We start from the raw sequence: 21,551 nt of genomic DNA on the forward strand, positions 1-21,551 counted from the left end.
TAATTATAAATGTAGTACATTTACTATTTATAATTAGCAAAATAGCACAATTTTACTATTTCAGATATCTGTATAGAGAGACAACTGTACAGTAACATATAATTGTACACAAAATATTTGTACAAAGAGAAACAACTACAAATAAACATATTTGCACATAAACAAATATATATATATATAGACCAGAAAATATATGTACACATACAATTATACGTATATATAGACAGCTGTACGGATGATCTTCTGTACATCGACACACACCTATACATAAGGATAGCTAGACGTATCAAAATTTGTGTGAAAAATATATGAAATTATTATTAAAAATGCATATCAAATTATACAGAAAAATATAGATTTTTATGTAATTGAAATGTTATGGAAAACAAATATATTTTGATGAATATTTTAGTTATTAGATTTAAGGAGTTTTTAATAGTGTCTAAATAGTGTCCAAATAGTAAAAATGTATTAGAGCAACATTAACCATGGGCTTTTAACCCATTCTTAGCCTAAGATTTGTTAAGATTGGCCTCTTAAATCTTAACAAATCTTAACAAATCTTAGGCTAATAATGGGTTAAGAGCCCATGGATAATGATGATCTTAGTTTGCTAATAATAAATAGTGAATTTACTACTTCTACAGTTATGTTTGAAAAATTTACTAAAAACCCAATCAATCCTATAATTTATTGTAGAAATTTAAACTATGTATTTATGAATATTTAAGGGGTGTTATTAGTTTGTGAGTTATATGGTGTTTTATTTAGATGTTAGGTATAATATATTGTTATTCAATCAAGATTTTACTAAACTATTTTAAAGTTTGGTGTTATTAGTTATTGATTTGTTAAAAGTCATTCAAAATCTTATGGAGTTATTGGATACAGAGTTTTACAAAGTCATTAAAAGTTATGTGTTATTCAATTAAAAGAAAATAATCTCTCATTATTAATGTATTAAAATTTTGTGTTATTGGTTTATGATTTTAAACTCTTTTCTTTATAAAATAAAGTCATGAAAAGTATCTTATAAATACATAGATTGTTTGAGAGACTTTACAAGATTATAGAAAAATTAATCAACAAGATTACAAAAAGCTCTAGGAAAGTAGAAAAACAAGGCCACAAGGCCCATAAAAAAAGAAAAAAAAAAACAAAAAGTCCCATAGAAATTCCTTAGATTGAGCCAAACAAATCGAAAGAAACGATATCCAGTAGATTCGCTCTAGAAAATCAAAATATTATTGAAGTCGGTAAAGAAACATGGTTTTTATATACTTAAGTAAAAATTAAAGGCTGAACGTATATATTACAACTTGTTTTTTTTTTCTTTTCAATAGAACGTCTTGAAAACAATAATGTCAAGATGTACCTCTTGTGGCCTCATTCACCGACCTGGCCGATGTAATCCCCAAACTTCAGCCGCACCACCCGACGTGCCCATGGACATTAGTCCACGTTGTTGCTGCATATGTTACTTTTCTGTGTTTGGTTCGTTCTTCCTTTTGTTTCTTTTGTATCTTTTTCTCAATAAACTTGACGCAGGACAACTTTGTTACGTAGAGCTTTTTGCCAATTCCGTTTCCGTCTCATACGCAAACGCAAACGTTTCGACCGCTGATTGGAAGATCGGTTTCGTTGCCAAGAGTCCAATCACCGGCTGTAAAGTCTCTATCCATACACTCAATTCGCGTTTGGTCCGAAGTGGTGAAGTTGTCTCCAAATCATCATCTCCCTCGTCGAGTTATTTCATTCCCGGAGACAACACGGAAGTTGTTTTCGAGAAGGTGGTTACGCCGGCGGTTGTTGGCGACGTCATTTGGGATTCTCAGGCTGAGATAATGTTTGGGATTAATACAGATGTTAAACATTTACACGGTATTTTGCTGGTGGCTTGTTCAAATATTCCGGTGAAATTCACGACGGAACAGGCGACGGAGGAGGTGGTGGGATCGTTGCTCGGAAATATGAGACGGTGTGATTATATATACCAGCAAAGTTTGGCTTAATTCATTCTCTCCGGTCTTGAATCTTTAATTCCTATTTACGAGTGTTATTAATTTGAAAAGGGTATGTTATTTATTTGATTTCTTTAACTTTTCTTTTTATTTTTCTCCCAAAGTTATAATAATACTAGCAGTTGACGTTTATAATTTTGTTTTGTTGATTTTTTATTCATATTGTGATATTTTATTATTTTTTTAATTGATTTTCAAAAAATATTATACTTATTTTCTCTTTAATTATTATCTTTCAATATTCAAATTTGGATTAAAAGCACTTGATTCAATTTATGAAATATCATTTTTTTCTTCTTTTTGATCATGTTATAAACTAATATTTCACTTTCATTTTTTTCCTCTTTATAATTTTATATATACAATTACATAAATGTTGTTTTAGTCAACCATAAATTTAAATTTTGTTTCCATTCTAAAACTCAGTAACATATTTAAAATATTAAATTATGATCAATTTAAAATGAAAGTTAAATTATATTATAGAGATTTTTTGAGAAATGCCCCTTTTGGTGTGCTCCTTTTTAAAAATACCTCTCTTTTCTATCAATTTTCAAAAATACCCATTTTCAAATATGAAAAATTATAAACTTCTATATGGTTGATAAGGTAAATCAAGATCATTATTACTACTGGAACACTAAATTCAAATATTTATAATGTTTTAAAAGGTTTTAAAAGGCATTTATAAGGTTTTTATAAGGTTTTTAAAAGATTTACACAGTTTTTATAAGGTTTTTAAATGATTTTTAAAAGGTTTTTAAAAGGTATTTATACGGTATTTATGAAATATATATATAAATTTACACACATATAAAGATAATTTGTGTCTATAAATATAAGGTTACACATATGTTTTTGATAAATTTGAAATTTTATAGTGACTTTTTGATAAAATTAAAAAGAGGGGTATTTTTAAAAAGTGGTATTGGAAAAGGGGTATTTTTGAAATTCACACTAATAAAAAAATTAAAGTATTGTTTTTCTTATTTTAACATTTCATTTTTTTACATAATTTATTTTTATTTATATAAACTTTCTATTAATTAAGTAAGTAACATAAATATGTACTAAATGAATGTTTTAAATTTATTTTAATGTTTAAACAAAAATGTGGCTTAGGTGGATGCTTAGGTGGCATCATGAGAAGAGAGAAAAAGCTAACTTTATATATATAGATTAATATATCATGTTAGTTTTCATATTTTATACGCAAGATAATGGGAATTACTGACTTAGCAGTTTAATAGCACAGATTAGTTGAAATAGTGGAAATGTGTATCAATAAAATAAAATAACCCAAAGAACACCCAAAACCCACTAACCCTATCTTTAAATAACACTATCTAATTAATTAAAAGACACCCAAAACCTTAAAAATAGTTAAATTGGTGCTATTTTACTGAATTTAAATAACCCTATCTTTAAAACGCTTTTTTTTTTTTTTTCATTTATATGGCTGAACTAAATGTAACGATAAAGAAATAGCGTAGTTTACTCTATGAGAAATAAAGAACACAGCATAAACCATTTTTTAGCAAAAGGTATATAAAATCCGGTAATTCATATTCATGATTATGTTTCTAACTAAATACTATCCCGAAGTATCGTAATAATCTTTATATTTTAGAAAAAAATTATAAACTTTGAGAACAAAATAAATATTGTAGATTTGTAAGGCATGATCCCCCACTAGATCGTCTCTATAATTAACGATTAGGTTATAACTTATAACATCGAATCTTTCTTTCCTCTCCAAAGCAACACACACAACACAAAGGCAGGCACTAGATCAAAAAATAAGAATGGCTTCACAAAACAATTATCACACCGTGTCAGAAATAGAAATGGGACATCCATTGCCACCGTCCTCAGCCACCCCTCCTTCTCGTCGTGGATGGTGGTCACGACCAATAGTGACTCCGCCGGCACAGCCTGATTGTAAATCCAATTGCAATGAATGTACGCTTTGCCTTACACCATGTTGCGGCGGTATATTGACCTTCATTGCCGTATGGATATGTCTCGGTAACTTCATCTTCAATGCTCACTGCGACGCCAAATTCTCAATCCAGTCCATCGCCATCTCTCCCTCCTCCGCCACATGGCACGTTGATTTCCTCGTCAAAAGCCCTAGCTCTAGGTAACATTAACATATATAGTTTCATATTTATATATATAAACCTTAGTTTCAATCTAAGATATGTATTTATATTTTTCCCCAAAACCTTTTCGTCATATTAATCTGTGATCTGTCTATGGTCATATATATATATTTGGAGGTTTTTAATCTTCTACGGAGGCGATGAAACTGCAGTGAGGCTCGGTCCCTTACACGCTGCCGTTTTAAATACTTCTCACGCACGTAAGTCTTCAAGCCACACGGATTTCTCAGTGGATTTCGTTGCGGAGGGGAATTCAACCGACGCTGTTTCTGAACAATTACAAATCAAATTAAGGGCGAATCATAATGTTTACGCATTTCATCCTGAACCAGGACATATTGATATAACGTGTTATAATCTGACACGAAACCATGATAACGTCGAGAAGGTTCAGCAGTGTTACTCTTCTTTCAAAGCATTGAAAGAAGTTATTTGATTATCCAATCTACTTTTTCCATCATTTTCTTGTTTTAATTACTTATTTTCTGTTATGACTTCTTTATACTAAAGACCTTTTTTTTCTCTTCCATGCAATTTGTGAAACTATATTATTTCTCCTCTAAGCGATAAGAAAAAAAGGAAAAAAACGACTCCACCTTCATATTCTCGATTAGTTTCCAAAACAAAACAATATGTGACTTCCTAATCCTAACTAGTTCCGATGTTAGTGTTAAAATAAAAAACGGAGTAGTTAAATAGTGCTAATAATGCGTTTTTATCTAGTAATTATACTATTATTTATAACTATGTATTACTTTATATAACTGAAGTAGATAAATAAGACTACTTCCCATAGAACTGAGCCAGAAAAGAGAGAGAGAGAGTGAAAGATATCCCTTAATTAGATTTTCTTTCTCGAATCAAAATATTAAAAAAAAAAAAACAGTTTTGATTTTATTTAGATACTAAAACCCTAAGTAATATATAAGTTGTACTGACTTCATAAGGAGGTGTTAAAAAACTTCACAAGGATGGCAAATCCTCAATGTACCACTTGTGGCCTCCGCCATCAACGTTGCAAATGTCGCCGGGAAACTTCAACGACGACCCCTGCTGACATGCCCTTAATTTATACTCCAGCTGTTTGCTGCCATATTTATCTTACTACCATTGGTACATTCTTCTGTTTTTTACTCTTGGCAATATTTTTTATCAATCTTTCCGACAAAGACAGTTGTTACATAGAGCTTTTTGCCGATTCCGTCTCCGTCTCATCCTCTAACTGGAGGGTAGGACTTATTGCGACGAGTCCAGTCTCCGACTGCGAAATCTCTCTACGTGCACTCAAGTCTAGTTTAATCCGTGGCGATCAAGTTATCTCCAATTCATCTTCGGAGTTTTTTGGACAATTTGTCACCGGAAACAAAATAGATGTCGTTTTCCAGAACGTGGTGATGCCGGCAGTTATTGGCGACGTGATTTGGGATTTTCGTGTTCAGGTTTGGTCTGCAGTGGACACACATGTTCGTTTTGGAAACGGGTTTTTGATGGTGTCTTGTCCCGATATTCCGGTGAAATTCACGACGGATACGGCGGGGAATGTGATGGGATCGTTGCTTGGAAATATAAGACGGTGTGATTATATTTACCAGAAAAAATTGGCTTAATCTATCTCTTCTATGTTTTTTTCTTTAATATGTTAGAATTGATTGATAAAGTATGATGTGATATTTTATCTTGCTTAGAGTTATTCAAGGACTGAAAACAGCTTTTTTCTAAATTTCAGACTGTATCGTAATTCTAAATAAAAATAACAAAGAAAACTTGTGGAGTTTTAAAATTCCATAATATTCACCAAACAACATAAATTAGATATTTAAATATATAAACTGATTTTCTTTTCATCCAACTGATTGATCGCATAAATTAGCTATTGTTTAAACAATATCCCCGAAATATCATGACATTATATTATCGTAAATTTGCAAACAATGCTTCCCCTCTTCTATAACTAACGACAGGGTTAACATCATAAAAACCAAAAGAGAACCACACGAAAACAAAAAATGGCTTCCCAAACCAACTCATACACCGTGCCAATGCCACCGTCCTCAGCCACTCCTCCTCCTCCTCGTGGATGGTGGTCACGACCAATAGTCACTTTTCCGGCACAGTATGATCGTAAACCCACTTTCAAAGAATATATTGTTACCGGTATACCCTATTGCTGCGGTATATTGACTGTCATCGCCATAATGGTACATATCTCTCACGTCGTCGACTTCGAGAATGCTCACTGCGACGCCAAATTCGCTATCCAATCCATCGCCGTCTCTCCATCTTCTGCCACATGGCACGTTCATTTTCTCGTCAAGAACCCTAGCTCTAGGTATCCTCGTCTAACGAGAAAATTAATTATATTTAGTCTGTTCCCATGTTAATGCTTGAAGCAATGACGTATTTTTTGTTTATGCTATGGACCGCGTCATGCAGGTATACTATCTACTACGGAGACGATGAAACTGCCGTGAGGCTCGGTTCTTTAAACGCTGCCGTTTTAAAGACTTCTCACGAACGTAGGTCTCGGAGTCACACGGCTTTCTCAGTGGCTTTCGTTGGGGAGAGTAATCCGAACGACGGCATTTTCAAACAACTAGATATCAAGTTAAGGGCTAAGCATCAGGGTTACGATGAGGATGAACCTGACGCTGGACATGTTGATATAAGGTGTTATAATCTGACCAGAAATCATGAGAACCTCGACAAGATTCAATGCTACTCTTCTTTCACAGAATTGAAACAAGAGCTTAAGTATAATTCTAACGGTGTAGAAATTGTTTAATTGGTGGTCCTTGTTTCCATATCTTCTTGTTTTATTTTCTGTTATTCGTCTATGTATTAAATAAAACCTCATTTCTTCCATACAATTGACATATGTGTTTTCTTATGTAGTTCCGATTTTCTTTAACGAAATAAAAGTAGTTTCAATTTGATATTTTAGTGTTAAAAATGAAAAGTAGTTTCGATTTCCTGTTAGCACTTTCACTCTCTTTTGATTTTTAGCTTCATTTTAATGTTTTTTGAACTTAATTAGTGTAACTAACCATTAGATTTGCCTACGATTAATCAAGATGTTTTTAATTTTGTTACCAAAAAAAAAATGTTTTCAATTTTTGATTTATTTATGTAGTTAGTAAACCACTAACTATAATATATAAGTTGTTATTGTTTTCATTAGGAGGTACTAAACTTCCAAGGATGGCAAATTCTCAATGTACCTCTTGTGGCTTCATGCATCAACGTTGCCAATGTCGCCGGCAAACTTCATCAACCACTCATGAAAGCAGGCCCATCGACGTTACTCCAGGGTTTTGCTTTTCGGCTTATCTTGCTACCATTGTTATGTCGTCCCTTCTTATCCTCTTCGGTCTAGGTTTAACCCTAATTCACCCCCCACGCTACAATTGTTACGTGGAGCTTTTTGCCAATTCCGTCTCCATCTCAAACGCAAACGCTTCGACCGCTGATTGGAGGGTCGGTTTTGTTGCGAGGAGTCCAGCCACTGACTGTAAAATCTCTCTACAGACACTCAAGTCGCGTTTACTCCAAGGCGACAAAGTTATCTCCCATTCATCATCTCATTCGTCTGGTTATTTCGGACAAGTATTTGTCGCAAGAGACAAAACAAATGTCGTTTTCGAGAAGGTGGTGATGCCGGAAATCAATGGCGACGTTATATGGGATTTTAGGGTTGAGATTGTGTCTACGGTGAACACAGACGCTGGAGATGCAACCGTGTTTATGATGGCCTTTTGTCCAGATATTCCGGTTAAATTCACGACGGATCCGGCAGGAAAGGTGGTGGTGGGATCGTTGCTTGGAAATATGAGACGGTGTGATTATAAATACCAGAAAAGCTTGGCTAATTCTCTCCCATCATCATGAATATGGCTATGATCTTTATTTCTTGGCTTTAGGTTATTTTTCCTTTTTTATCCTCGGATTTTGTTTATTTTTTCCTTTTTTATCCTCGGATTTTGTTTATTTTTTCACTCGTTTAGAATTCATAAAATAAGAACATGGTAGCTGAAAAAAAACAAATATGTTTATAACCTAATTTGTAACTTTTTTTTTTCTTTTTCTTGAATAAAAATTAAAAATCCAAATTGTTTATTAGAAAAAAAAAACAATTAACAACATTCAAAACGAGTTCTTTGGAAAGAGGAATAGCACCTAATCTTCTCATAACCGATAGTGAGATTTTGACACCTGATCTCGAAATGTCCAACTGAAAGATAATCCTTGGCACTAAGTTTCAGTTCTAATTCGAAACCTCTAGGAGAGGCTGCAAAGACGTGGCTATGATTACCCTCCGTGGCTAAATCTACCAAGAAACTCGTGTGGCGGCCACTCGAATCATCCCTACGAGAGGTTTCCAAAACAGCGGCGTTTAAGGAACCAACCTTAGCTTGCACGTTATGTCCGTTGTAGTAGACAAGACAACTCGATGAGTTCGGGTTTTCCACAAGGAAATCGACGTGCCACCACGTGGATGAAGAGGAGGGAGTAACGGAGATGGATTCGACGGAGAAGTTGGCGTGGCAGTGAGGTAGCCTGATACCGAGAAAAATGACGGTAATGGTAAAGACAGGAAAGACCGTGAACATGACGTACAAGTTGAGTTTATGTAAAGCTAATTTCTCATTTTTAGTGAGTTCTTTACGACGAAGGAATAATGATTGTAGCTGTGTCCACCACCGTGAACGAGAAGGAGGATCAGTGGAGGTCCTGGAGGAGGACAACGGTGATGGTGTCGTTGGCAATCCGATCACTATTTCCATATCGGCCTATAAGCGATTTTTGGTATAGAATGAAGATAATGATTTTGATGTGATTTTAGATCTTTAATCATTAAATTAGGTACCGTTAGCAATTTTTTCGATTGATTTTTGTTAGAATTCCTTTTTTTTTTACTATTTGATTTTTTAAAAGTTGTTGCGTTTAGATAAGAAAGTTTGTTAGAATTGAATAAGGTAAAAATAATTGAAAAAAACAAAAAAAAAGACTTGGCAATTACGAGTACACTTTGTTAGGAATTAGGATGCTTGAGTTGAGGCTCGTTGCGAAAGTTTTATTAGAAAACCTCCTTTGGTTTATTCATCACAAAGTTTTAGCTAATTAAACTAATTATCTTCTCATGAGGAATCGTTACAGCAAAATGACAAGGTCTCGTTGTACTTCTTGTGGTTTCACGAGAAGACACTGCCAATGTCGTCACAGAGCTTCAAACGCAAACAGTGACGATGGAGAAAGCGCGTTCAAACTTACACCAGCTTCCTTCTGCGTTTTATACCTCATGTACGCTCTCGTATATGCAGGACTCTACTTCATCTTACTTGTGCCGCCATTCATATTCTTTCCCATGCTTATTCGAAGTTGTAACGTAGAGGTCTTTGCTGAGTCATTCTCCGTTTCAAACGCATCAAACGCAACCGCTGATTGGAACGTCCGGTTTACAACAATGATCTCAGGAGGTAATAAATGTAAAGCCTCTCTCCACACGATGAAATCGCGTCTCGTCCGTGGGGACAAGCTTATCTCCGAGTCATCCTCTCCTGATTATTTCGGTTTACTCGTACGTGAAAAAATCAACGATGCACCGCTTCCGTATGTCGTTTTCAAAACGGTTGCAACCCCCCGGGACGGCTTGGTTTTTGATATCCAGGTCGAGGTTTTATCAAGTTTTAAGATAGAAGGTCGATCCCGTTATGAAGATGGTTTCTTGATCTTGACTTGCAACAATATACCGGTGAATTTCACGGTAGATCCGGCCGGGAATGTGAAGGGATCGTTGCTCGGATATATGAGGCCGTGTGAGTATATATACCAGAAGAAGTTTCCAGTCGCATCCTTTTAGACTTTTCCTCTCATCTTATAAATCATGAATCTTTTTTCTTTATAACGAGTCTTATACTCTTGCGGTGCTTTAAGGTTTAGTGAAGTATTTTGTTTTCTATGTTTTCCAAAATAAGTTAGGATTAACCACTTTGTTATAATGTAACTCTTTTTTTCTTTAATGCTTAAGTATCTTTGCAATCACATGCACATAATTTGCAATCGAGATGTTCGCTGAGTTAACGTAGAAACTAAAGATTGAACCAAATAGCTAGTAACCGGCCAAGACGCTTAACAATATTTTGTATACCAAAAAGGTATTTGTTAAGACGTATACTAAAGAGTTTTGAATCGCCAATATCAATGTGGGATTGTCATTGAAGATATCTTAATACGAATTTTGCATATATTAAAATAGTATTATCAGAAGGGGCACAATTTTATATATATTTTTGTATTTCAGACCGTCAATTCCATTTGATCGGCCAATATATCTTACGTGATATTCAAATTTATTTGCTTATAATTACTTATTTATTGCTTATAATTTCTTACTTCAAGATTATAAAAACGATATGCATCATAAAAAAGATTCGTCGTTTGTCATCCAAAGTGCTTTTCGTGGTAACTATGACCAAAAACTGTGAAAAAAGAAAAATATTTATCTTGTTCAGAGTTGATAAGGACTAAAAACAGCCTTTTCCGAATATCGCATAAAGTCAAAAATAAAGCCCATTGGAAAAACAATAAAGTCTCAAGAGTAGCTGTGTGAAAAAAAATCAATAATATGGTTACAAATAGAAACATAGGATTAATTCATAATTACGATACATTAATTTAATCACGAGGCTCCACTTACATTTTCCGAATATCGCATAAAGTTAAATAAAGCCCATTGGAAAAGCCATTAAAGTCTCAAGACTATAGCTGTGTGAAAAATTCAATGACATGGTTATATATAGAAACATAGGATTAATTCATAATTACGATACATTTAATCACGAGGCTCCACTTACATAAATATCCCTCAAATACTCCCACTAATAAAACCTTCCAATATCTTTCATCCACCAAACAAACAAACAAATCTCTCTGCACACCAAAACGCTAAACGCAACAATGACGGAGAGAGAGTGCGACCATTACGACGAATATGATGATCTGAAGAGGAGACGCGTAATATGGGCGTTTCTAGGCCTAATCGGTGTGGCTGCGTTTGCGGTTTTCTTGGTCTGGGCAATACTTCACCCGCACGGGCCGCGTTTCGTTCTCCAAGACGTAACCATTAACGAGTTCAACATCACTCAGCCAAACTACCTCACTTTGAATCTCCAGGTCACTGTCTCTTCTCGCAACCCAAACGACAAGATCGGAATTTTCTATGACCGTCTCGACATCTATGCCTCATACCGGTACCAAGAGGTTGTGTTTTTTTGCGTTTTTATGCTTTTTTTTTAGTTTTTGTTGTTGTTGAATTGTTTGGTGCAATTTGTATATGGATCAGCAAAATTTTTAGTGAATGTTATAACCACAAAACATGACCCATCTTAAGTTCTTAACGTATGTCTTAACTCTTAAGATTATTTAAGAATCAATTCCATTTCAATTTTTTTTGGGTTAAATATTTCATCTATCATCATTTTCTGGATTTATAATAATAATTCTGCAATTTCATCTGAAAAACCAAAACCAACATATGCATATTTGTCTACCACTTGAAGATTAATTAATCTTCTTTCTTTTTTCTTCTTCTTGAAATGTCTAAAGAACTTACTGTTAAAGGATATAGAAATTTTGGTAGAAACTATTATTTGAAAATTTGAAATTCAAGAAGAAACAAATGACGACTTATAATCCACAATTATAAATGTTTTTTGTTATTTGTCTTCTAAGCATTTACGTATATATTTTTTTTAAAACAAGCGTTTACGTATTAATTCTAACTTAACTTTTCCTTATTAATTAGGTGACGATTGCGAGGCTTTTGCCGACGACGTATCAAGGACATAAGGAAGTTACGGTGTGGTCTCCGGTTCTGATTGGGACCGCCGTGCCGGTGGCTCCGTACCTGTCTCCGTCATTGAACGAAGACGGAATAGCCGGGTTGGTACTTCTCAACATCAAGATAGACGGTCGGGTTAGGTGGAAAGTGGGCTCGTGGGTCTCCGGCGGTTATCGCCTCCACGTTAATTGTCCAGCGTTCATTAGCTACCCCCGTCAGTTAGTCGGCGGCGCTGGTCCGGCGATGAAGTACCAGCTTGTTCAGCGATGTGCCGTTGACGTATGAAATACAAAAGAAGAATATATTTTTTCCAGGGGAATATAATTATATAAGGTAAAGGTAAACTAGAGCAATTTCTTGTTGATTTGGCTTGTTAATCAATTTTTCTAAAAGGTTTTTAAGAAACCAAAACGCTGATTAAACTCTTTTTTCTTTACACTAATGTCCAAGGTACTATATATAGTAGAACACATATATAGTTAGTACATGACATATGTTCCTTTTAATTTTCCATTTAGTATAATGTTCAAACTGTGAATACACATATTTAAAAATTAGGCAAGTGTAAAATAAAAATATGGTGATTTATAAATACATAAATCAAATTTATAAATTTACACGAGTTTTTAGCATAATGATAGTCGTTGAAACTTTAACATTTTGAGTACTCTGCACTCTGCAGTCTGCCTACGAATTTGCCAGAATAAGGGAAAGCTTACAAAGGATGGTTTATTTTTTAGTTGGGTATGAGTCACATGACAACGACTATGTAGCTGATGGTCTTTATGGATTGAAATAAACCCCCTCCAAAAATTAATTACATTTTAGCACTCTATATTAGCTCATAATGACAAGCGCTTGCTATGTTTATTGTTTATTAAAAAATTGTTATATGTTGACGGTTTATAATTTGTTTTTTTTGAATAGCTACAAAATCATATACAGAGTTCACTTTGTGAAATCAATTCATTTTTGATGTTATTGGTTTGTACTTGTAGGTTCAGCTTTAAATATGATTATCCTAGTTTCTATTCTGACATGCAGACTTTATTAACTTGGCTTGTTTATAAGTCTTCTACGTCTTTAAATATTTTCTTTTTCTATGGCATGTCGAGAGCAATAAGAAGTGGACTGGGCAAGAGAACTTTAAAGACATTAAATTATCTGTAGAAACTAATCAAGATCAGTTATGACATTTCAGAAACTCAAATTAAACAGCTCAAAAGTCATTTTAAAAGTAAGTTGTCCGCAAATTCATGTTTGGTGTGATTTGTATGAGGACTGACAACAAGAAGATATGTGTAAATAGATTTAATGGACACTCGAAAAAACTCCACAAAATTACAAATCCCACGAAACCAAGTGTGTTAGATGATGATTCGTAGCTATGTAATAGATGACTTAATATGCATGTGAGTTGTGAAATCATCGTCATGCTGGTGACATTTGCACGACCATGTAGCGTGAATCGCAATAATCCTTATGTACTTCATTTTTTTTTTTTGTAAACTTGATAACGTGAGAGAGAAAAAGAAAATCAAAAACTACTTTTCAATATCTACTTTGGAACATTTAATTTGTGTTTTTTTTTTTGTTGTAAAAGTTTCGTTTACAGATTCTTAAAGCCAAAGAAAAAGAAAGAAAAAATTGATAACGAATATTCGTCAACAAACTTTGTTACTAGCCGCGTGCAATGACGTTTCAACTAAACCACACACACTTGTAGTCTTGCAGTAGATAACCTTTTTATTGAGTTGTTCTGAGCCATAAAAATTGGCCAAGAAAAAAAGAGAAAAACATAACCTGAAAGATAATGGGCTTTTATATCACTATGGGCTTTACCCATTTAGTGTAAGATACGATATTGGTTTAAAAAGCCCGTACTTCTGGACTTAGCGATACGACGTTGTTTTGCTTCGACTGGAGAAGACTCTCTGACAAAGCTCTATCTAGTGTCTGGTCTGAATTTTTTTGGTTCAAAACTCACTTTCGATTTCTGATGTTTTCTCTCTGATTGAAAGGTATAATCTCTTCTGTTTTGTTTTCCGGCTCTTTGTATTGATGATCATGCTACGTTTAGTTTGCTTGGTACGTGTACGTTTATCGGTGATTGGCTTGGTTTTTACCTGATTTCTTTTTTTTTGTTGTTGTATATAGTGATAGAAATTGAAGTGTAAATTAACCAATTCCTCAATAGTTTGGGCCTTTTTTGTATATAGTTTTAGTATTACTGGGTGAGTTTTTATTGATTGATTTGTACATACTCAATCACTAGATATTATCATGTTTCCTGAAGAATTGACTTGAATCGGTGGTTCATAGATGTCTGAGGCTCTTATGATCGACACAAAGGAACAAGATTAGCTAATGATTCTAATTTCATTGTAACTGTCAATTAAGGTTTTGATGTTCCTAAGTTTAATACTTATCTAGCTTCTGTAGAACTTGTAAGTTATTCCTTGTAGATGTGTTATTGATCAAAATAGCGCTTGCATTTTGTAAGTCATACCTTTAGTTTGGTCTGTTAATTAAAGGTCTTGATGGTCATAAAGCTTAGTACTTTTATCTAGCTACTGTTGAAACTTTTGAGCCTCTCCTTTTAGATATGTTCATAAATCTGTTATAAACAAAACATTTTGAAAAATGCTCACTTGCTGTATTAGTGTGAATACTGCTTTAGGCGATGGACAGTTTATAGGATCTATTAAAACCCAAAATGCATATACTAAAAGGTTATATGGTAAGGTTATATGGTTTTACTTAAAGGTCATCTTGGTTTTGAGTATTTAACTTATTTTTGTGGGTTTGGACAATGTGATATTCAATGTTTTAATACGCTATGGTGCAGGGTGTTGTCGGGTAATTTTCAAGATGGGTAACAAAGCTACAACTGTGAAAGAAGAACGGGAAGTGATTCACTTGAAGGTTGTACCTCCATTGGACAAAGTATTTTTGCGTTGGCTTGCGAGAGATCTCCAGAGAGTTCATGGATTCAAACCGATGAACAACACTCGTGCGATCACTCCTCCAGATAACTACATTGAGTTTATGCGGCTAAATGGATCGCTGGATGTGGATTTAGATGACCCTGATCTTGCCCATTTGTTCAAGTAAAAAAATAAAAAAGGTTCTTTTGGTGTCTGTGTTTGTTTTGTATGAAGCTTTCAAAGTTTTTAGTATTCACCTTTTGTTTTGAAAACTCTTGACTATAAATATATACAATAGTATTATACTATTATTATCTAACAGCATAGCATTCAGGTGAGATCCGAGTGTCTGCATTCAGATGACACATGTTTCTATGGTCTTGGTGGTATCATTTGGAATCCCTAGGTTTCGAGGTTCCACAAAAAAGCTGTTGAATGATGAGTTACTTCTGAACATAACAATTCATCATTAAATACACCCTACCAAATTATCAGCAGAAACAACTTCAAATCTGATATGACGAGTAATTTTATAGAATCAAAACATAAACTGGTTTACAATGTCCAAAGTTTCCCATTCTTAGAGGACAGTAGTTAACTCCCTCCTGCTCTGTTTCTGGGTCAACCCGAAAACATTGTACTTGTCTCTTTAGTTTTACAGAGTTCAAATGATTTTGTTTTGAGCTTTCACGGGTTTGCAAAACAAACCAAAATTTTAGTATAAATATTCTCTCTTTTATTTTTAATTTTTTCCTCAGTGTCCTATTTTCATTTATATATACTGTATATTTTTGTGTAAAGAAAACGTAAATGTTTTTGACGATAATTGTCCATGCTTAACGCGTGGTAACTGATGCAACAGTTTGTTGGAATCTTTTTATTTATGCTCCAAATTCTTCATAATGAATAAATCCAAAAAATACATTTTTTTCTTTTTGTCAATCTCAAGGAAATAAAACTGTATCCAAAAATAGTTACCCAGCTTATTAATATTAACTTGGTTGACAAAATATAAAAATAAAATAGTAGTATATATAATTAATTAAATAAATAAAAAAGAAAGATAATACAACATATAAGAGAGTAATTTAGTTGAGATATTGGTTAAAAGACGATACAAGTGCGCAGGTTCCCTCCACATCAGTAATCTGAACCAAACGCAACTCATTCCCTCGTTTTCTCTCTTTCTCTTCCACCGTCTCTTTTTTTTTTTTTTTTTTCTTCTTTTAATAAAATCCCTTCTGCTTCCTCTCTCTTTCTTCTTCTTCCTCTCTTTCTCTCCCGCTTTTTTTCGATTCGTCGATCTCTTCACATTCTCTCCCCGGAATCTCCGTTATTCTCGCCGTAGATCTGCTTCCGTATACCTAATAGGATCTCTGCTTACCGGAGATCCGTTTTTTCTGAGGTTGAATTTTCGGTTTCTCTTTCTTTTTTTGGGGATTTTGTTATCTTGTCGAGATTCGTTCTCATGTCGGACGAACCTGAGAAATTCCCACCTTCGAAGCGGCAGCAGCAGCATCCTTCTCTGTCTTCTATGAAGCCTCCCTTAGTTGCTCCCGGCGAGTATCACAGGTTTGATTCCGCCGAGACTCGCTTAGCTGGAGGAGCTGCTGCTGCTGCTGATCACCTCGTCTCTGACTCGATTGTTATTAAATCTACTGTAAGTCTCCACCTCACCCCTAGTGTCAATTCTGTTTGTGTATTTTTCGTTATGGTTCTTCTGTGTTCTTGATTTTGAGGCTTGTGATGAACTGATGATGATATCGTAGCTTGGAGTTTTTCATGAGAATTGTGTTGCGATCTGTTTCTGGCTGTGTAATTGCGGTTTGTCTAGTACATGGAATTAGCATTGCAAGTTGTTATTGCCTTTAGAGTAGTTTAGTTGTTTGACTAGGGTTTTTTGGTGTTACTGTTCTTGCTATTTAGAGCAGATTTATGCATTTTTTTATGCTTCTGTTGAGTGAATTATGCTATGTTTCTCTTAGGATTTAAAGGTTTGCTTATATACCTTTAGACTTCAGCAAAGTGACAGTATGCTGCTCAGCTGCTGATAGGATAAGATTATAGGAATCGAGAATTAGTGTGGTGTCAACTTCTGTTATCCATTTGTTCAAGTTTTTAACTGTACAATTTTGGTTCCCTCTATTGGCAGCTGAAGCGTAAGACAGATGCGGTAAACCAAATAGTTGAGGCCAATGAATTGAGTACCGGTGTTCTCCAAACACCTGTATCAGGGAAAGGAGGGAAGGCCAAAAAAACTTCTAGGTCTGCGAAGTCTAATAAATCTGGAACGCAAGCTTCTGGTTCTAATGCAGGTGAGTTTGGTCCGAATGCTCTGTTTTCTTTCTATCTATACGGCCGACTGTTAGTACGCCAATCATAATTTTTTGCTTATGTGCTCATCTGAGCTAGGCCTTCCTTTTCTTTTTGTTTAGTTGCAATGAAAGACAAGAGTCCAATCATTGCAATGTAGTGACAAGGATCTTTTGTGTTGGCAGGTTCTCCTGGAAATAACTTTGCACAGGCCGGTACTTGTCGATATGATAGTTCACTAGGTAATAGCTTATTTCACCAACCTAAGCTTTCTTATGATCTATTATACACTGCAGGTTTTTTGAATAATAAGCTTCTTCTGTGATCTAATTTGCTTCAGGTCTTTTGACAAAGAAATTTATTAATTTGATAAAACAAGCAGAGGATGGTATTCTCGATCTAAATAAAGCAGCTGAGACTTTAGAGGTGGCATATTCAAACTCTAAACTGCCTTCTTGATGTATCACTTTCTGTCAAATATTAACTGTGTGTTCCTGTTGGTACAGGTACAAAAGAGAAGGATATACGATATAACCAATGTGTTAGAAGGAATAGGTTTGATAGAGAAGACGCTCAAGAACAGGATTCAGTGGAAGTAAGCATTTCTGGCGACTGTCAAATCTTGGTTTTCTTCTATTTGATGCCTCATGTGTGAGTGACAGTACTTTTTTTTTTTTTGTCTGTCTTAGGGGTCTTGATGTCTCAAAACCAGGAGAAACAATTGAAAGCATAGCTAACCTTCAGGTACAGAACATGCCTATGTATTCATTTACCTTTCAGTTAAACGTTTCACTGCTAGCTCCTTTATTATTTTAATGTTAAGGGTATGAAGAGGTTAGCTTAGATTGTCTTCTTGAACATCTTATGAACATTTGTCCGGTTCTTGTTTTGCCTTTTTCCTGAGGCTTGAATGTGTTAAGGGGGTAACTAAGATACCAGAAAATATATCCCAAAAAACAAACATTGACAGCAAGCTTTGTCTAGTTTCCCTCTACTAGCACATTTTGAATGACCGGCTTCTGTTCATGTTTCTTATAGTTTAATTACATAGATGTTGACAAAGTGTAATAGGTTACTGCCATTTTTCTTCAATCTCAGTCACTTAGATTTATTTCTTGTTTTGGTTTTCTGTTTGGAAAATTATTGGGTCTACTCAAATTCCCATTACCAATTTAGTTTGACATTTTGTTACCCTCGATCCTCGTACAGGATGAAGTACATAACCTCACAGTTGAGGAGGCAAAATTAGATGACCAAATCAGGTATTCACATAGGTCATTTTCCTTTCTTTTCCCTTTTTGCTGTTATTGTGTCTTGTTGAAAATCGACCTGGTTGCAGAGATTCACAGGAAAGATTAACAAGCTTGAGTGAGGATGAAAACAACAAAAGGTAAGCTTCTCCTGTTATTTCTTCTGGCGAAAGGTATGATATACCATATATGTTTATTCTGACTCTCTACATTTTAGGTTACTGTTTGTCACCGAAGACGACATCAAAAACCTACCGTGCTTCCAGGTTTGGTCTTCTTCTAGTAATTCGTGTGTATTTCTCTGCCTTGTATTCTACTCACTGGGGAAACATGTTTTTGTGGCGTTTCTCATTCCTTGCGTAGAATAAGACGCTGATAGCTGTGAAGGCACCACATGGAACAACTCTTGAGGTGCCAGATCCTGATGAGGTAAGCTTAAGAGCACACAAAATCAAATGACCGATGCACAGTCTGTTAACTGTTTCCATCTCCATTAATCAGGCTGGTGGTTATTCTCAGAGGAGATATAGAATGATCTTAAGAAGCACAATGGGACCAATAGACGTGTACCTAGTCAGGTAATCCCTGTCCTCAAACGTTTTGCTTGCCATTGATAAATCTGTGAAACGGAAGTGAGACTGACAGTTATATTGTGTTTTTTTTAGTCAATTCGAAGAGAGTTTTGAGGACATTCCTCACACTGATGAACCTTCAAAAGTTCCTGATGAGCCCTCAAAAGTACCTGATGGACCCTCAAATCTTCCTTCAACATCTGGTCTCCCTGAGAACCACGATGTAGCCACGCCGATGGAAGAGGACAGCACCGAAAGAAACATGGAAACACAGGAACTTGATGATACCCAAAGAGTTTACTCTGAGATCGAATCTCATGACTTTGTCGATGGTATCATGAAGATTGTTCCTCCAGATTTGGATGTAAGTCCCAGCTGTTTCCTCAGTTTTAAAATATTTTCACCACATACATAATTACAGTTATATTTCATCACATACATAATCACAGGCCGAACTCCATAATAACAGTTCAGAAACATATAGCCAGGAAAAGTAATCAACAAAGATCATATCTAGAAAATTATGCTCGGGTTAAATCATTATTTACATGTATGTTGCATCATGTACAGATGGGTGTAGATTACTGGCTTCGATCAGAGGTTGGTGAAGTCAGCATCACAGACTTGTGGCCAGATGAATGTATCCTTCGACTTCTGTCACTTTCTCTGCTTTGATCTTATCTCTCTTTATGCGGCTTGAGTTTTTCCCCCCCAAATATTAAAAATTTGTTTGGAGCTCCTTGACTCATTTTCATTAGCTGGACCGGACTGGAACCATTTGGGCTCATTTGATCAAAACCACGCTGAACCAAGCAACACAACCTTGGAGCAGCCACAAACTCCATCGAGCCCAACGCCAGAAGATTCAACTGCTACGAGATCTACAGGTAGCTGAAGTTACCATACAACAGGTCAAGCCCCACCATACATCTGTACATAGAATCTGATTTGGGTGCATGCATCCAGAGTTATGTTGTACTTGTACAGTAGCTGCATTGCGTTATCATAGAATTAGAGATTGCAAAAAAATAAAAGTAGAGAAACCAACCCTTCGTTGTATCTTTTTCTATTTTTTTAGCTTCTCGGCTTATATAGAATAGCCCGCCCTTAACCCATTGTTTTTCTTCTCTAGTCGAGTGAAACTGCAAAATACCTTTTAGAGTTTCTTCTAGTCAGGAGCGTAAATAATAAGCTTTCAAGGTACCAAATGAAACCATATTTTATTTCGGTCTAGAATTTATAGTTTCAGTTAAATAGTTAATTTTTGCTTAATTTCTCTTCCGGTTTATTTTGGTTTTGGTGATTTTAGTTTCGTTATTATGATATATAGTTTTTATGGGTATACAAGCTCACTAGGTTCGTCGTATTCAGTTAGTTAGGCATTCATTTTATTTTTCTTTTGTATAAAATAACTTGTGGTTCGATTTGGATGATTTCATTTTTGTTCGAATCGGTTTTTATCAATCCCTCTACTAGAGGTAGTGCCTTAAAAATGATAGCATGACGTAAAATATAACTTTGAATTCACCTCAAGCTCGAATTAATTATTATTCTTCAAAGAATCCATCAAAATTGCACATCCCAAAAGCAATGAGCATAGCGATGCTGAATCTCCAAGCTAAGTCTGAAAAAAAGGTTCCCTCTTTTAACAAACTTTCCCACACCAACATCCTCACTCAATAATCTCAACTTGTCCTCTCTTCCCTCTTTGTAAAATAAAAATAAAAATGCATTTGAAGAAGAAGATGATGTATACACTCAAAACCATATTCAAACCCATCTTTATGGCCTGCCGTTGCTGTTCTACCGTCCCACCTTCCTCTCACAACCATTACATCCCCGGGCCACCGGTTTCTCCTACGGTTCTACGCAGTCCATGTCCTAAGATCGACGAGAGCGTCGCGATGGCTAAGGAATCAAACAATCCATTCGAAGATTACAAGAAGTCGATGAATCAAATGATCGAAGAGAGAGATATCGAGACAGAAGATGACCTTAAGGAGCTTCTAAGGTGTTTCTTGGATATAAACCCTTCTCCTCATCACAATCTCATCGTCAGAGCTTTTGTTGACGTCTGTTCACATCTTCGGCCACCACACGACCGCCGTGGCAAGTCGTTTGGGAAATTGCTTCGCTTATATGTTAATAATCCTCTTGATAATAATAGTAATGATGATGTTGACGACGACGATGACTTACACCAAACTTCTTCAATTAAGATGAGAATGAGGAACTGATCCTTCCTCCTAGCTCTTGCATCTCTTTCTATACATGTTACAATATTGTGAATAATTTGATTTTCTGATTCCATGCAATGCTATATGTGAAACCCTTAAACAACAACAAGAAAATGTGAAAAATGTACATTATGTTTTCCAATATCAATTTCAGGATCAAATGATATATGGTTTAAAAAAAATTATTTTTCAGTTTTCCTAATGATTACAAAAATACAAAGTTATACTT

At 35.0% G+C, this 21,551-nt stretch overlaps 9 protein-coding genes across 13 annotated transcripts; 8 read left to right on the forward strand and 1 right to left on the reverse strand.

Moving 5' to 3' along the window:
- The first annotated feature begins 1,122 nt into the window (after nucleotides 1-1,122).
- On the forward strand, nucleotides 1,123-2,142 carry LOC111829902. 3 transcript variants are annotated; one of them, XM_023779936.1, is made up of 2 exons: nucleotides 1,123-1,494; nucleotides 1,567-2,142. In XM_023779936.1, the coding sequence occupies exons 1-2, from the start codon at nucleotides 1,362-1,364 to the stop codon at nucleotides 2,010-2,012; spliced, it is 579 nt and encodes a 192-aa protein (XP_023635704.1). In that variant the 5' UTR covers nucleotides 1,123-1,361; the 3' UTR covers nucleotides 2,013-2,142. The 3 variants fall into 3 exon arrangements, with proteins under 3 accessions (XP_023635704.1, XP_023635703.1, XP_023635702.1); XM_023779935.1 differs by having other exon boundaries at nucleotides 1,123-1,256; nucleotides 1,344-2,142; XM_023779934.1 differs by having other exon boundaries at nucleotides 1,123-1,252; nucleotides 1,344-2,142.
- Nucleotides 2,143-3,868: 1,726 nt separating this feature from the next.
- LOC17882129 lies at nucleotides 3,869-5,793 on the forward strand. The gene is made up of 3 exons (XM_023779968.1): nucleotides 3,869-4,164; nucleotides 4,304-4,613; nucleotides 5,374-5,793. Exons 1-3 carry the CDS (start codon nucleotides 3,869-3,871, stop codon nucleotides 5,791-5,793), a joined length of 1,026 nt encoding a protein of 341 aa, XP_023635736.1.
- A 432-nt stretch (nucleotides 5,794-6,225) lies between these two features.
- On the forward strand, nucleotides 6,226-8,071 carry LOC17882852. The gene is made up of 3 exons (XM_006289453.1): nucleotides 6,226-6,515; nucleotides 6,620-6,953; nucleotides 7,604-8,071. The coding sequence occupies exons 1-3, from the start codon at nucleotides 6,226-6,228 to the stop codon at nucleotides 8,069-8,071; spliced, it is 1,092 nt and encodes a 363-aa protein (XP_006289515.1).
- Nucleotides 8,072-8,316: 245 nt separating this feature from the next.
- Nucleotides 8,317-8,968, reverse strand: LOC17881593. Its single transcript, XM_023779970.1, has one exon. The coding sequence runs from the start codon at nucleotides 8,965-8,967 to the stop codon at nucleotides 8,317-8,319; it is 651 nt and encodes a 216-aa protein (XP_023635738.1). The 5' UTR covers nucleotide 8,968.
- A 614-nt stretch (nucleotides 8,969-9,582) lies between these two features.
- LOC17881234 lies at nucleotides 9,583-10,073 on the forward strand. Its single transcript, XM_006289440.2, has 2 exons — nucleotides 9,583-9,761; nucleotides 9,852-10,073. The coding sequence occupies exons 1-2, from the start codon at nucleotides 9,648-9,650 to the stop codon at nucleotides 10,041-10,043; spliced, it is 306 nt and encodes a 101-aa protein (XP_006289502.1). The 5' UTR covers nucleotides 9,583-9,647; the 3' UTR covers nucleotides 10,044-10,073.
- Nucleotides 10,074-11,059: 986 nt separating this feature from the next.
- On the forward strand, nucleotides 11,060-13,388 carry LOC17884546 (NDR1/HIN1-like protein 1). The gene is made up of 2 exons (XM_006288604.2): nucleotides 11,060-11,443; nucleotides 11,988-13,388. The coding sequence occupies exons 1-2, from the start codon at nucleotides 11,141-11,143 to the stop codon at nucleotides 12,306-12,308; spliced, it is 624 nt and encodes a 207-aa protein (XP_006288666.1). The 5' UTR covers nucleotides 11,060-11,140; the 3' UTR covers nucleotides 12,309-13,388.
- A 566-nt stretch (nucleotides 13,389-13,954) lies between these two features.
- On the forward strand, nucleotides 13,955-15,269 carry LOC17883072. Of its 3 annotated transcripts, none has more exons than XM_006288928.2 (2): nucleotides 13,955-14,044; nucleotides 14,872-15,269. In XM_006288928.2, the coding sequence occupies exon 2, from the start codon at nucleotides 14,895-14,897 to the stop codon at nucleotides 15,135-15,137; it is 243 nt and encodes an 80-aa protein (XP_006288990.1). In that variant the 5' UTR covers nucleotides 13,955-14,044; nucleotides 14,872-14,894; the 3' UTR covers nucleotides 15,138-15,269. The 3 variants fall into 3 exon arrangements, with proteins under 3 accessions (XP_006288990.1, XP_023637099.1, XP_023637098.1); XM_023781331.1 differs by lacking the exon at nucleotides 13,955-14,044 and adding an exon at nucleotides 14,091-14,111; XM_023781330.1 differs by lacking the exon at nucleotides 13,955-14,044 and adding an exon at nucleotides 14,739-14,763.
- Nucleotides 15,270-16,167: 898 nt separating this feature from the next.
- Nucleotides 16,168-20,312, forward strand: LOC17883604 (transcription factor E2FB). Its single transcript, XM_006289431.2, has 14 exons — nucleotides 16,168-16,610; nucleotides 17,103-17,265; nucleotides 17,449-17,505; nucleotides 17,604-17,689; nucleotides 17,770-17,858; nucleotides 17,953-18,007; nucleotides 18,473-18,525; nucleotides 18,603-18,653; nucleotides 18,731-18,779; nucleotides 18,877-18,942; nucleotides 19,015-19,091; nucleotides 19,179-19,449; nucleotides 19,656-19,725; nucleotides 19,844-20,312. The coding sequence occupies exons 1-14, from the start codon at nucleotides 16,419-16,421 to the stop codon at nucleotides 19,978-19,980; spliced, it is 1,416 nt and encodes a 471-aa protein (XP_006289493.1). The 5' UTR covers nucleotides 16,168-16,418; the 3' UTR covers nucleotides 19,981-20,312.
- Nucleotides 20,313-20,619: 307 nt separating this feature from the next.
- On the forward strand, nucleotides 20,620-21,420 carry LOC17884537 (transcription repressor OFP10). Its single transcript, XM_006288732.2, is given in 3 exon segments — nucleotides 20,620-20,723; nucleotides 20,725-20,790; nucleotides 20,792-21,420. Coding segments are annotated over 3 exon segments (645 nt in total). The 5' UTR covers nucleotides 20,620-20,675; the 3' UTR covers nucleotides 21,323-21,420.
- Nucleotides 21,421-21,551: the final 131 nt, after the last annotated feature.

The sequence above is a fragment of the Capsella rubella genome, unplaced genomic scaffold (genome assembly GCF_000375325.1).
Source record: "Capsella rubella cultivar Monte Gargano unplaced genomic scaffold, Caprub1_0 scaffold_6, whole genome shotgun sequence".
NCBI lineage: Eukaryota > Viridiplantae > Streptophyta > Magnoliopsida > Brassicales > Brassicaceae > Capsella > Capsella rubella.